This window comes from Hyalella azteca, unplaced genomic scaffold (assembly GCF_000764305.2).
Source record: "Hyalella azteca isolate HAZT.00-mixed unplaced genomic scaffold, Hazt_2.0.2 contig9045, whole genome shotgun sequence".
Lineage (NCBI taxonomy): Eukaryota > Metazoa > Arthropoda > Malacostraca > Amphipoda > Hyalellidae > Hyalella > Hyalella azteca.
The window spans coordinates 143,767-159,349 of record NW_025939125.1 but is presented as its reverse complement, the minus strand read 5'-3'; the positions used below and the strand labels follow the sequence as shown (position 1 = coordinate 159,349).

Below are 15,583 nucleotides of genomic sequence, written 5' to 3'. Positions count from 1 at the left end.
CTTCGCTCTCCAATCTATTTTTTTATCTTATATATAACCTCCTTAATTCTCCTCAATTACCTATAGCGGCTCTCACGTCTTAAATTTGTTGACTTCCTTCAATGTTATTATTCATCGTGGAACACTCATTCCAACAGTCAGAAAAACGAGTGTAATATTGTCCAAATAGCGATGCATTTTCTTCGTCGTGTGGTTCGATTCAGTTTAGCCCGGCAAAGGAGCGTGTCATGGCTTCGTATCACCATTTGGTTAGGATGACCCCTGTATTTTTACGAGTGCAGCAGATCAATACGTCTACACGCACACACAGCTTACCAGGTGAGAGCGACGTTTCCATGCATCAACTTTCCTGCCGTTCACTCAGAAGAATAACTGTGTCATATTCTCAAAACAGTGATACAGTTTCTTACCTCCGGCACGTGCAGAGAGCGGACGTGGCACCGATACGTCCTGCTGCCAGGCCAAACTGTGTCAGGATGACCCACACGATCTGTATAAGTGCATCGCTACTTCGACATTTAATTGTAATAAAAATTGAAATGATTAGGTTCTGCGTCAGCTGTGTAAACCTTGACAATCCTTACTATATGCTCTATCATTTTTTCGTAAAGTTGGAGACTCCTGATATTATAAACATAAACACTAGTTAAATTCAAGGATACCAGCATTACCTGTTTGAAATATTACGTGAATTTGAAGGATGTTCTTTAAACATGAACGCATTAAAAATCTAAGTCTTGGCACAGAGCGCTGCGTGGGCGTATTAAAGATAACCCTTTTACTTAACTCCTACTGTCACTCAGAAAAATGAATGGGACATATTATTCAAATAGTGAAGCACGCCTTCTGCTTGTGCCGTGGCCGTGGCCTAGGAAGTGCTAGACGCGACACCGGGACCTGTAACACTGATACGCACATTCGCCGGACCAATCTGGATCAGAATGACCCGTTCAATGGCACAAAATTTATCATTATGCTATGTGTACAAAGTCTCACTTATTTATCTGAGTGTACGCACTACCGTCTTGCGCCACATGTACGTAAGTGAATATTTAACAAGCTTAGAGTGCTAACTTGCCATTACAAGTTAGAGTTGCTTCTGCCATGGCCTACTTACGTAAATTCAACGTTATTTTAAATTGTTTACGCGATGCAAGAATTTTCCATGTATTTATAGAGCAGTGGCGATTTTATTATATTTATTCATGCGTATAAAAGCGAACTTTTGTGCTGTAAACTCAACACCCAGACCATTGGGTTAATTGAAATGCTTCTATCATTTAGTTGACTTTGGAGTAGATATTATTCATTAGTTGTACTTATTTATTTCGCATCAAAAATTAAGTACCAGTGTACCTCACAGTTAACGACGTAATAAATAAATATTTCTATTCAGCAGTAGTACTTTTCACTCCGTTTAAAGATCATGTTGTATGCTTATAGCATATATTTTAATTCGCATGAAACATTTTTCAGTATTCTTATCTATTCATTTTATCTATTGCATTAATCACAATTGCGTGGTTCCTACTTGTATTGCTACGTGTAATTTTAGATTTAGATGATATCAGAGAAAGTGAATTCTTCTGTCGTTATGGATTCCAGATAGCTCGGAGTAATTTATTTTTGTTGATGGATTAAATTTCCTCAACCATTACTGCAAATAAATCTGGAATTTATTTGCACTGATAAAACCGAGTTTTTGTGACTCGGTTTCCCCGCTAAAAGTCGGGTTAGGATCGCGGTTCATGAAATCTGTTATCAACTTTCCCTTTTTTTAGCGAGTGTTAGTTGTAAAATTAGACACTTAGAACTTAACGAGATTCGGTGAAGATGCATCAAGAATATTCGTCACCAAGCTCGGTTGATTAATTTTAAGTGTCCGCAAATTACCTGTAGAAAACAAACTTAATTTCCTTCCATCACGACAACACGACAAAGAGAGCACATATTTCTCTCGATCGAACGTGCCCTATTAGTAAGCCGGTTATTTTATTCATGCTGATAAGTTAATTTATCCTTCGTTTGATTTAATTTCTTGGCAAGTTTCCTCTTGTTTTCAAAATATAACTGCTTTGCTTCAATCGTTACGTGTTGGGCTATGAAACAATGCAGTTCACGGTACGTACATTAAGAAAAATGAGGAAACGTTATCGAAATGTTGAAGCATTTTTGCTAGCTCCTGAGTCATCCTGTCTAATTTTATGCCTGCATAAGGCATAATATATCTCCTTATATAGCCCGTCGCCAGTCTCCCACGCGCGGCCACATGCGGGACCCTAACATTTACTTGTGGCATTGACCTTGTCCTCCGCACTTAGCGTATTTGGACTTGATGCATTGACATCGCTCGGTTAGTATATGCATGTCGCCAAACGCCTCCGCTTTCGCTGCACAATATATTTACCTTCAACGCGGGCCTTGGGCGTGGTTCCTTGTAGCTTTCCAGTTCATCGAGTGCATTCTGTATGGATATCAAGAGTGCACTCAGGAAAATTAGTGGGTCATGTTGTTCAAACAGTGACGCACTCACTGCAAGTAGCACTGATATGCCCTTTAACTGGCCGAAACTGGGCCACGATGATCCGCACAATGACGAAAGTTAATCGCTATTAGGACAAAGTTTCTTAATTTGCTGAGTGACTCAGACACTCAGTGACACTCAGAGAAATGAGTGAAATTTGTCCAAATAACGATGCACTATTGGCAGTTGTGTGGGTCCTGATTCTGATGCCGTTTGGCCGGGCAAAAAGATTTTCTCTGATCAAACCTGGAACGGATTATCTGATAATAAATATATTTTTTTCTGAAGTTATTTCGAAATTGTCGAAACTCTTGGAGGCAGCTGTCAGGTATTTACATAATTTTGTCAGGTTGATACAAACTGGCCCAACACGCGATGGCTATGGCCCGAGTGAAAGTCTTTCAACTATAAAAAATAACAATCGTATGGAAATACATCGTTTTCATTTTTTTTCTGTATATGCAAAAACATTGCTCTAGATGGTACGCTACGCCACTGGCCGTCGGCGCACGACTTTGACCTTTACTGTGCGTAATTTGTGTTCACTCTGACAAATTAATGATTTAGTCCAAATTCCGATGCACTTGCAAACTTGTGTGCTTTATTTTGACCCAGTTCGGTTCACAAGAAGGACGTATCAGTTTTACACCTATCAAATGTGTCATTATTTGGGAACGACGTATCAGTGCTACACCTAGCCAGTACGTCTCTATTTGGACTATATAACCCATCAATTATTCTTAGTGTTCCTTCCTCGTATTTACGCAGAACATGAATGCATTTTGCCGTTCATGCATGGCCTTCCGCATTCACACTCAGAAAAACTGAGAACTGTTTAAATAGCGATGCACTTAGTGCCCTTGTGTGGGCCATCCAGATCAAGTTTTGTCCGGTGAAAAAACATCAGGCCTACGCGCAGAAAGTCTGTCACGCTTTGGACAAGATTGCCCATTCATTTCACTGAGTGTTCTTTGTTTGCAACCTTCATCCACGGGAATGCATTTGTACAACTCTTAGTTATGTTATAAGTATAGTCTAGTAGAGTTCATTTACTGTTCTGTTCATTTACTGTATTGCTTCGCTGAAATTCCTACTATCCTCGAGATGTTATGTTTTATTAGTGGCCAAAACTTAAGCCTGGCGTCACATGACATATTTGTTAAGAGTTTCACTTGATTGTTCCCACAACTGATGGAGTTCTGGAAAATTGTGTCTTGTGCACAACATACTGTGTTCGTGAAAATTTAGCTAATTCGTCTGAACCTAAGATTTGCTTCAATATTCTTTGAGAAATTATTTTGTTCGCGCAGACAGGAATCCTTATACTCTTGTCAATTTCACTGTGTCCAGGATTGCTTGTTTTGATTTTGTACTATTTTTACTTGTAGTTGAGTATATTTTGAAGTGCTACAATATTTTCAGTTTGTCGTATTTTAAAAGTTGAGTATTTTCATCTTTTATTTATAGTGTCAACGGAACAAATTAAAATAATCAAATTTCAGTGGATTTCACAGGAATTGTTTGAGGTAAAAACTCCAAGAGTGAAATAGTGCCATGTTCTTCTTGGATGCCTCCTTTTTATCACTTATTTTATGATGAGAGCTTTGTGAATGAAAGGCCTAATTAGGCTGTTTGTTTTTCTATTTTAATATGTTTTCCGTGAATGGCTTATTTCGAGCAGAAAATTTTCAGAGATGCGTACAGGATTATACTCATTGCTTAATTTGTTATTGTGTTCATTGAGTTTTGCGAAAGACAGACTTAATTCGGCTGTTTTTTCACGAGTGTTTTAAATGGAAGGCTTACTTAGGATTATTATTTTTGAGTTTTATGAATGAAAGGTTTAGTTATATTTTTTTTGTTGAGTTTTATGAATTAAAGGTTAACCAGGACGTTTTTTCTTGATCAGAGCGACCACGAGCCCGGGAGCGGAGGGGGCGGCAACAGCGGCAGCAGCAGAATGTCGTCGGCCAGAGGGCGGCCTGAGGAGATAGGCAAATATCGACTCCTCAAAACCATCGGCAAGGGAAACTTCGCTAAAGTCAAGCTTGCCAAACACATTCCCACCGGCAAAGAGGTCAGTTTATTCTTACTTTTGCTATTTTTATTATTATTATTATTATTCGTATTTGTTTTTATATTATATTTAGGAATGTTTCGATGTGTTCGATGGGCCGACACACGGTTCATTTCTCTGTCGAACGTTATTATGAAAATAGACGTTTTTGTGTTACAGGATTTCGGGAACGAAATAAAACAATTTTTCCGGGAGTGAATCGTCTTCAAAATGCAGAACCACATTATCGTTTAAATTACTATTTGGATATATTTCTTCTTTTATTTTTTACTATATAAACCTTGCTAACCTGTTAAGGTTCGGGAAAAGACAGCAAAATAATATGCGTTTAAAAATTAATTTTTAAAGACAACACTTCCAAAGAATCCAGTGTCTCCAATCTTACAAATGTACAATGAATTTCTCATTTAATTTTCAAATTAAAAAATTAGTTTTTCAATTTTTTTTAATATATAAATTTTTAATATATAATTTTTTTCAAAATTATTTATTCTATTAATTGATTCCTGCATTGCCTCTGACTCCACACAAGTGTGCAAAATTTCAGATCAATCAGACGGATAAAAGTGTGTCAGATATCAGTTATAAGATTTGGAGTTGACAAAATTATTTTTTCAATTTTTTTAATATTGAAAAAAAAATTTTTTTTAATTTTTAAAATCTTTTATTTTGACATTTGATTCATGCATTGTCTCCAACTTTACACAAGTGTACAAAATTTCAGATCGATAGGATAAGTAGAAGTGTATTAAATTTAGATTACAAGATTTGTAGCAGACAGACAGACAAACAGACAGACAAACAAGAAGTGAAGTTAAAGAGAAGTGTTGTAAAATAACCAAAAACGGAACTGAACGATTTTTATAACAATCAGTCGATGTAATATAGCTAAAAGAAACGGAACCCGAACTTAACAAACTGCCGAGATTATTAACGATTTTCGAATTTTATTTCTTTTGCAAAACACGGTTTATATGTGAACTCACGCTCAACGCTGCTTCACATGCGTGCACTCGGAAAAATAAATGGATTCGAAGTAGTGACACTTATTTGCACAAAGCATTGATACGCCCTTTTGATGGGTAAAATTGGATCTAGATGACTCAGCCCGCGGCAAGAACTGAATCGCTATTTGGACAAGGTCTCACCCATTCCTCATGCTTGGGTAAAGTGAGGTTGAGGCGACTTACTTCAAGCCAGAAAAGCATGATAGGACAGTTACAAGCACACTGCTTTGGTAGCCTGCGTAGCACAGTGGCAGCGGCACTTAGACGAGAGGATCTATCCGTGGGTTGGAGCTTCCAGTAGCGCGATTCATTTGATCGGTGTAGCTGGTAGGCAGCAGTTGATAGTCGTCAAAGGTGGTGCTCTCAGCATAGATTTGGGTTGGTGATCCTAAATAAACTCTGGTTCCGTGTTACTCGGGGTATCTTATACGGTGCTAACGCAGCAACGGCCGCGTATCGTGAATATTTACCAGTTTTTAACTCCGGCCGCTGATCACTGGCGGCTTTTGAAGTTAAACTCATTGATCGTCGATTTCTTTTTCTTTACATGAAAACAACTTTTCTTCCATTCTTTATTTTCTCTATTCATTTCTAATTAGTATTTCACTCTCGTGATGTCGTCGTTTTTAGCGCGTGTATGTTAATTGGTCGCTTTCTTTTACCGGTGAAAATTAGTTTTTCGTACTAATCGACTCTACCTGCACACTCAGTTTAGTATAGGAGTTCAGTAGCATTTGTTAGAAATACCGTAACAAATTTTGATTCTTTGTCTGCTTCTTGCTTCTCATTAACTAGAAATATCATGACATATCAAATTCTGGGCCGGATGACGTTATCAGTATATCAGTATCTGAATGTTTACGATATGTGGCCGGCGCAGACTCGGCCGTAACTTATCAGAAGCTGATACGACTCTGCACTCAGAGAAATGAGCGAGACTCTGTCCAAATAGCGACGTCTTTTTCCTCTCTGGGAATTATGCAGTTCCAGTTTGTCCCCGGGAAGGGCGTGTCTTTGCTACGTACGCTCTGCTTGCGCTGTGGGTATAGGAAAGTGCAAGATCAATCACTATTTGGACAATATGCGCCATTCGTTTTTCTGAGTGTAGGGTGTTACCTGTCCTGCGTGGCCACTCCCTTCGCCGCGCCGTAGCCGCCCCCGGAATTTCCGTAGATATTCTCTGGATTTCTGTGGATATTCTCTGCAGTGTGTAGTGTGTACTTCGTCATGAAACATTCATGAGCCAGTGTCGCTTCCGTAGCTATCTCAGGCAGCCTTCTCTAGGGGAAACTCGTTCATGTAGCTTGTTTATGTCGCGCTTTTGATGGTCGCCGTGCTCGGAAATTTGTCCCGGTGCTTCGTCTTTTTTTTTTCTTTTCGTGTTGCTCTTCTTTTCTTCCTTCTTCGTCTTATTCTCCTATTGCTCTCTTTCTCTTTTGCTCTCTCTCTGTACTTATTGCTTGCTCTGCCATGTCTATGTTCGAGCTTTGATGTAGAACTATATTGAGCCCGTGACAGGGTACATCGTAATTCTGATAGCTTATTAATTAACCTCGCACTAGTTTTCATTTAACATTAAAAACAATCGATTTGGCTGTTTTAACAGCTACCTCTGGAACTAGAGCAGTTCAATATCGTTTCTACTTGCATCTTACATCGCGTTCATAACAAATATAACGTAACGCGTGGTGCATTATGGGTTTCGTGGCACCGTGTGTCAACAAAGAGCGGAAAAGTCGAAGTTTTAGTCGGGCATGTTTTTCGTGTTGTGCACTGCAGTGATATTCCAAGCCTAATTTCAGTATTTTCATTATGTAAGCCAATTGATAATAGCCAAGATTATCTTCATTATGGAAGCCAAGATGTGGAATAATGCAGAGAATGTTGAAGTAATTGAACAACATTAAGGGTGAAATAAAGCAACAAATTAGAAAAGGAACAATCGATCGCAAAGGCAAATGCTGGTGAAGAGCGGAGATTTGATGAATTTACTGCATAATAGAAGTGCCTGTCACGCTGTGTTTCCAACGTTTTTGTTACTTTAAAAAATTAATTTTTTACATGAAATTAAATTTTACCTTTGAGTGGGTCGTCCTAATTAACCCTATATAGGCCCGGCAAAAGGACGTATCAATGCTTTGTCCGTTCTCTCATTGTGTTGTGGGTAAGAAATAGTTACTATTAGGACGATATGATCCATTCATTGTCCTGAGTGTGGATCACGTTCCAGTGATCCCACCCATGTTGTCTGACTGCCATAATTAGCAACCTATCAAATCTCCGTTGATCACTTCCATGTGCCTTTGCGATCAGTTGTTCGTTTCCTTTCTTATTTTATTTCTTTCTTTATTCTATTTTTTCTTCATTTTATTCTTCCTATAACTTTTTTCTCGTTTCATTTCGTTCATTTCTTCATTGAAGTCGTCAAATTTATTTTTTACATTCTCTACTGCATTTCAGCCCTTGACTTACTTGATGGAAATACTTCATCCTACATATTTACATGTTTATTATTTCATCTTATTTGTTTTAAGCATCTTTTACTTATTTAGCGTGTTTATGCCAATTTTTTTTCTCCTTTCCACGACTTGCAATTTACTTGGTTCATTTTAAATCTCCCTTTCAGCTTGTTCATAAGAAAATATATCGGATTTTACGTATATTTCAAATTCGGCTCTCTCATTAATGTCATCTCCCTGGCTAACACACAACGTTTAAAGGCAGCAAGTCGACAGACAAGATGCTCGTGTCAAGCACATCATCGTATTTGTCTTACCATGCGCATATCACCACAGATGATCAATAGAAGTATTGCACACAGTATTGCTGTTCCGATACTCATCATTCAGTATCGATGCGCGTTATCGGCGTACACTCAGAAAATGAGCGGGTCATTATCAAAGTAGCGATGCACTTTTTTCTCTCATGTGGATCATTGACCCATAAAAAAAAGCGCGTATAAGCGCTACGTTGATAAATTGCGTTACTATTATGACAATATGACTCGATAATTTTTATGGGTATAGTTATTCGCTAGGTCTTATTTTGTCATCGGCGAGACTAAATCTGATGTCGCTCGCTTTATGATTCTATAAAACTGCGTGTGCTGGGCATCAGCTAGTGATACCTCTCCATGCAGGGCATCAGTGAGCGTATCAGTGATACCTCTCCATGCAGGGCATCAGTGAGCGTATCAGTGATACCCTCACATGCAGGGCATCAGTGAGAGTAATAGTGAAGCCCCCACATGCAATAACAGGAAGCACTAATAATTGAACGAGTCACATTATCTAAATAGAGACGCTTTTTCTTATACACAGCACAAACAGAGAGCGACAAGATACACTTGGTTAGAACATGCATCACTATTTAGACAAAGTCCCAGTCATTTCTATGAGTGAGCTTATCAATAATATTGAGTGCTCCCTGGGGTTGACGACTGATATGAAGGTGCACTTACAGAAATGAGGAGGCGTATTTGTCCGAATAATGATGCACGTATCGCCGTTGTGAGGGTCATCCTGATTTGATAGGGCTCAGCAAAAGGGTATATTACGTACGCTCTTCGCTATGGTGAGTGAGATAGTGTCACTATTTGGACAGTATGCCCCAAAAATTTTTGTTCGTGTGAAGCATGAAATGTGCAGAATTATAACGTGCAGCACGGCACGTAGCGCTGCTCGTGCTCTGCGTACAGAATGCGCTCAAGCGCTTCTCTCTCCTACACGACGTTTAGGCATCAAAAATGGCTACCCACCATGCATCTGACATTGATTAAGCGTTTAAACGTTGAATTTACGTCGATTACAAGTTTTTTTTAATGTTATGTGTCCCACGTTTTCAAAAAGGCATCTGACGTTGAACCAACGTTGATTGAACGTTATTTCAACGTTCTTTGTTGGACGTTTTTCAGCAAGGTATCTGACGTGGAATGATCGTAGGTTAAGCATTCAAACGATTTATTTACGTCGATTAAACGTTTATTCTACACTTTTTGCCTGTATTGTAGAAATTCACGTTATGTGCTATACCACATTTTCAATAATGAGGCTGGAGATCTACAGAAGTCAAACAGTATACGAAATTGATACTGCTTCAATTTGCCTGCGAAAAAAAATTTTTTATTTTTTCCCACTTGCTCCAATGGATCATTAAAGCTTGACGTCTATGGATTTTTGATGTTTGTTTTGCCTTTTTAAATTTAATAGCTCTTTTCATCTGTAATATGTAAGCTAGGATACGTTGATTATGATCGCACGTAAAAACTTAAGTAACTACTTTTGGAAAAACGCGCTTTGATAGTGCGCGACCTTAACTTTACCTTTCGCACGTGCTCTTCCCGGCTGTGATACATCATAGTGTGATGCATCATCCATCACTCATGCATCATCGCAGCTATAGCATTGAAGAAATTCCTACAGTGTGTCATGCTATCGCTCTAGAACTGAGACTGCTTACATCAAGACCTCCAAGTGTCTCTTGTGGCCCGATTTGTCACTTACGTCTTCAGTAAATTCTAAAAAATATTTTTAATGCACTTTTTTATACATGACTTTTCTTACAAAATAGCCAGTTTGTTTTGAACATCCTACAAAATTCCCCTTATTCTTCTACAATCTTCGATGTAAATCTATACAATTGTAGGGTTATGATTGCTAATTAATAAGTAGTTAATATTGAAAGCACGCTTTGATCTGTCGTTAAGTGACTCAATTGGAAGTTTCTGCAGCTGCTGCCGGGACTCCCAAGCTTTCTTGTATATTTTGTGGTAATGCGTTCTGGAAAATACAGAGGCTAAATAGTAATGCACTTTTTCTCCTTATGCAAGTTATCCTGACCCATTTTAGCTCGGAAAAATAAAGTATTTGTGCTTTTGAAAAAAGCGCAGGAAGTGTCATTATTTAGACAGTATAACTCGTTCATTTTTCTGAGTGTGTGCCCGACACAACAAGTGTTTGCAGCGCTATTTTCTCGTCATGGGTAGAGAATCATGAGAAGCGCTCGCTCTATTGTGACGACCAGCATTCAATTCTTGACAGCTTTCCCCCGCTTTACCAACTCGCCACTCGGAAAAAAATGAATGTGTCATTTTGTTATAATATTTATATTCTTTTCTGCACGAATAAACGTGGCATTGAAACGCATTTTTGCCGAGCCTAACTGGTTCAGGATGACGCATAAAAAGACTAAATTTATCCCTAAAATGCCTTAAAACTCTTGAAAAAAGCCTTTATCTTAAACTATTACCGTGTCCGTATTATTTGTAATATGCACACTGGTCTTTAACGGTCCGTGTCATCTGTAATAAGCACACTGGTCTTTGACGGTCCGTGTCATCTATAATAGGCACACGGTCTTTGACGGTCCGTGTCATCTGTAATAGGCACACGGTCTTTGACGGTCCGTGTCATCTATAATAGGCACACGGTCTTTGACGGTCCGTGTCATCTATAATAGGCACACGGTCTTTGACGGTCCGTGTCATCTGTAATAAGCACACACGGTCTTTGACAGTCAGTGTCGAGCTGTTCCTTTGTCCCGGCAAGTTGTCCTGAATGTCGTCAGTCTGCTTATCTCACGTCGGCCGCTATTGTTTAGCGGGAATATTTGTTTTATTCATGCTTCTTAGCCGTAGTTTCTTGCTCACAATGGAGTGTACCAATTTTTGTTTATTAATCTTGGTTTTCTCATCATTCTTTTTATTCAGCGTTTCCTTTAACCTGAAAATAAGGTAAAAACAAAATTCCTTTTATAAATTTTTTCGTCAATTTATCTGCAATTTCATTTTCTTAACTGGCATTCATCGAAGCGAGGCCGATATAAAGTGTATCGTCTTCTTATGTTGTTAGCGATTGACTTCGCAACGACATTAACCATGTTGTAGATGCAATCAATTTATAAACTCCTGTGTCTCCTTATAAACTCCTCGTCATGAGTGTCATGCGACTTTCGTGAGTGCCATTCGACTTTCGTGAGTGTCACCATGCTGCGCCAATGCCCTGCGTTATGAATGTCATGCGACGGCCGTGAGTGTCATGCGACGTCTGTGTTAGTGCCATGCCTCGTCATTGAGTGCCACCACTCCTCCACATGACACCACCACGTGGCCGCGAGTGTCACACGGCATGCGAGTTATCGCGATTATCTGGCGGCACTCGTGGAGGGCTCTTCCGCCTGCGCGTGACTCATCTCTAATCTCATACATTGTTATCTCACATCTTCTTGCGTCTATAATCACGAGATCTTCGTGAGCGCCTGCCGGATTTATTCCGCTGAACTGGAAATAACATGATCTCGGTTAAATATTATGTTTTCAACAAAATAACATGTTCTCAGTCATATAACATGAACATGTTTAGCATTTGATCAAGAACATAAGGTTTGACTGAGAGCACTCTCAGTCAAACCTTATGTTATTGATCAAATATCATGTTCATGATCAAATATCTTGTTCTTGATCAACTGTTATGTTCACAATAAAAAATGTTCTCAAATAAATGTCTATATTTTCAATCAAGTTTCATGTTCTCGCTTAAATATCCTGTTCACAATCAGATGTCATGTTCCAAATAAAATATTGTGTGCGTTTTCATACAAAGTTCATGTTGTCGATCGAATATCATGTTCAAGATCAAAAATGGTCTGATTCATTTCTCTTAAGAAGTGCTTTAATTTAATCACTTCATTTCTTTTAAGAGTAATAAATTAATTTCTGATGGCTATAGGAATCTCAATGTTTCATGTTGAAAAATATCTCGCCTCCAAAACCTCAATAATTTGAGTACATTAGCACTTTTCGCGAGTGCTCTCTGCGCGCAGCAACGATATGCCTTTCTTTCCGGGCAAAACTGTGTCAAGATAACCCACACTAGCACAGAAAGTGCATTTACGGTATATTTGGACAAAGTCTAGTCATATCTGTGAGTGTAGACAGTTAACAGTTAGCAGGATTACGTGCATCCTAATAGGGATAAGCTGGAGCTCTAGCACTTCTTAGTGCATCTTGTGGTGCCTCCCTGGATATAGAAGAATAGATAGCTCATTTTGTCCGATTTCTGACACTACTTTGTTGTGTGGACCTATGGTGTGTCCTTTTTCCGAGCTAAACCCTCTCCAAATGACTCATATAAGGGTAAAAGTGCATCAGGGGTGAAAGTTCATCGCTATTTAGATGAAGTCTTATTAATTTCACTGAGTGCTTTTTTATTTCCATTCGTGTTTCTAAGTCGATTTTCTTCTCTTGCAGGTGGCCATCAAAATTATAGACAAGACTCAGCTTAATCCTGGGAGTTTACAAAAGGTGAGTCTTTTTCTCTATTTTTATTTCAGTGAAAAATGAACTATTAAGGATATTAACATGTTATTGACATGTCTTTTTAAATTTTTTTCGATCTGTCAAGTTTCTGTGAAATATTGTACTTTTTCTTCCCATGGGAATGAATCGAGCAGCTCGTTAAAAAATATCTTTTCGTCGTTGGTTTTATGTCGTTTGATCGCCGCTGCATTTCATATTCAAATTTCAATTCGAGTGAAACGAAAGCCTATGATTTACATGTTCATGTCCTTAGCAGGTTATAATGCGCGCATCATGAGAGAACATTTTGTGTGTTATATTTTCCTATTTTTAATGTGCGCGTCAATATGGAAATTTTTTTGTGTCTCAGCTTCTCCGATTTTTAAATGCGCGTGTCATTAAATTAAGGTAACTTTTTTGTGTTTTAGCTTTTCCGACACTTAATGTGCGCTTCATTACGGAAATGTTTTTTTTCTTTTTTGTGTGTGTTTCAGCTTTTCCGATTTTTAATGCTCGCGTCATTAAGAAAATTTCTTGTGTTTCAGCTTCTCCGACTTTTAATGCGCGCGTCATTAAGAAAATTTCTTGTGTTTCAGCTTCTCCGACTTTTAATGCGCGCGTCATTAAGAAAATTTTTGTGTTTCAGCTTTTCCGCGAAGTGCGGATCATGAAGATGTTGGACCACCCGAATATCGTGAAGCTTTTCCAAGTGATCGAGACCGAGAAGACGCTCTACCTCGTCATGGAATACGCGAGTGGCGGTGAAGTGTTCGACTATCTCGTCTTCCATGGCCGCATGAAAGAGAAGGAGGCTAGGGCTAAGTTTAGACAGGTAATTTGTTTATTACCAGGGAAATGGCGTTGAAATTTAAGTTGAAACGGTGATTTGGTTGAAAAAACTACTAATCCTCGATTAACGATTGTCGTCTTCGAACGGGCGCATGGAGGAGAAGGAGGCTAGGGCTAAGTTTAGACAGGTAATTTGTTTATTGCCAGGGAAATGGCGTTGAAATTAAGTTGAAATGTTGATTAGGAGTTGATTTAGTTGGAAAAACGATAAATCGTCGACTGTACCGATTGTCTCACAATGGGCGCATGACGGAGAAGGAGGCTAGGGCGAAGTTTAGACAGGTAATTTGTTGATTACAAGGGAAATGGCGTTGAAATTTATGTTGAAACGTTGATTAGGAGTTGATTTTGTTGAAAAGCGTTAGGTACTCCAACGCGAGAGGACGAATAATTTCCTCCTTCCAGAAAAATTAAGTTCAAATAATGTACCTGTATAGTGAATTGATTTTAATGGGGCCATTAAACGTTAAGATTATTCAATAAACGTTAAGATGATTATTTTTTTGTATATAATGGGGGAGTGTGTGTGTCTTAATTAACCACATTGTTAAAAGTATCGATTATGTAAGACAGAGTTGAATGGCTATTTGTAAATTACGGCTTGGTGTTATCACAATATACTAACTTAATGTTATCTATTGTGCAGATCGTATCCTCGGTGCAGTATTGTCACCAAAAGAAGATCATTCATAGAGATTTGAAGGCTGAGAATTTACTCTTAGACTCTGAAATGGTCATCAAAATTGCTGACTTTGGCTTCAGTAACGAGTTTTCTCCCGGCAATAAACTGGACACTTTCTGTGGCAGTCCTCCTTACGCGGCTCCCGAGCTCTTCCAAGGTAATTTGCCGTTACTAGCCGCTACTTAATTGCAATCCGCTACTTGATTACATTCTGCTACTTGATTGCAACCCGCAACTTAATTACAATCCTCTACTTGATTACAATCGGCTACTTAACTACAATCCGCTACCTAATTCTGCAATAATGTTGTAGCAATTCGCTGATTCTGCTAAAATATTGTATTAAACCTCTCGTCACACTACATAATTTAATTACTTTTAATTGTACCTAGTAAAGTTTATTATTTGTTAATTTATCATTGTAGAGTGTAGTTTATTAATTGTTAATTTTGTACAGGTAAAAAATACGACGGCCCTGAAGTAGACGTGTGGTCGTTGGGCGTGATATTGTACACGCTCGTGTCGGGGTCTTTACCTTTTGACGGCTCGAACCTGAAGGAGTTGCGGGAGAGAGTCCTGCGTGGCAAGTATAGGATACCTTTCTACATGTCCACTGACTGTGAGAACCTCCTCAAGAAGTTCCTTGTGCTCAATCCTGCCAGGAGAGCTACTTTAGAGGTCAGTTGTTTGATAATTCTACGTTTTTCAACAGGATTATTAAGGATAATATCTTCCGTCGACAATAATTACTTCGATTAATCATTATTTTGTCATGGTCCATAAGTTTCTTGCACCCAATTCTCCTAAGAGTGACTTTAGAAGTCAGTTTTTTTATTGATTCAAAATTTTTTCAACGGGATTGCTACGGATAATATCTTTCATCGGCAATAATTAGAATAAGCATTGTTTGTCATGGTACATAAAATTGATAATCTTTGACAAAGTTTCTTGCATCCAATCCCGCCAGAAGAGCTACTTTACAGGCCAGGTTTTAAATAACTTCATATATTTTTCAGCTGCAAATAATGTACTAACAATAATATTATTGGACTACTAAGAAGTCCGTTGGAAGAGCATATGTTAAATCAATATTAATAATGCAGATTATTTTACTGAAGATAGTTATGAAAGACCGGTGAATATGTTAAAA

At 38.5% G+C, this 15,583-nt stretch overlaps 1 protein-coding gene across 4 annotated transcripts in view; it reads left to right on the top strand.

Annotated features, from left to right (window-relative positions):
• LOC108680285 (serine/threonine-protein kinase MARK2) overlaps nucleotides 1-15,583 on the top strand; it is an 83,570-nt gene that overhangs the window by 25,946 nt on the left and 42,041 nt on the right. For all 4 annotated transcript variants that reach the window (XM_018169084.2, XM_018169085.2, XM_018169082.2 and 1 more), the window contains 5 exons: nucleotides 4,434-4,601; nucleotides 12,855-12,908; nucleotides 13,549-13,734; nucleotides 14,398-14,590; nucleotides 14,891-15,111. In XM_018169084.2, the coding sequence (XP_018024573.1) occupies nucleotides 4,434-4,601; nucleotides 12,855-12,908; nucleotides 13,549-13,734; nucleotides 14,398-14,590; nucleotides 14,891-15,111 (822 nt within the window). The remainder of the gene's footprint in view (nucleotides 1-4,433; nucleotides 4,602-12,854; nucleotides 12,909-13,548; nucleotides 13,735-14,397; nucleotides 14,591-14,890; nucleotides 15,112-15,583) is intronic.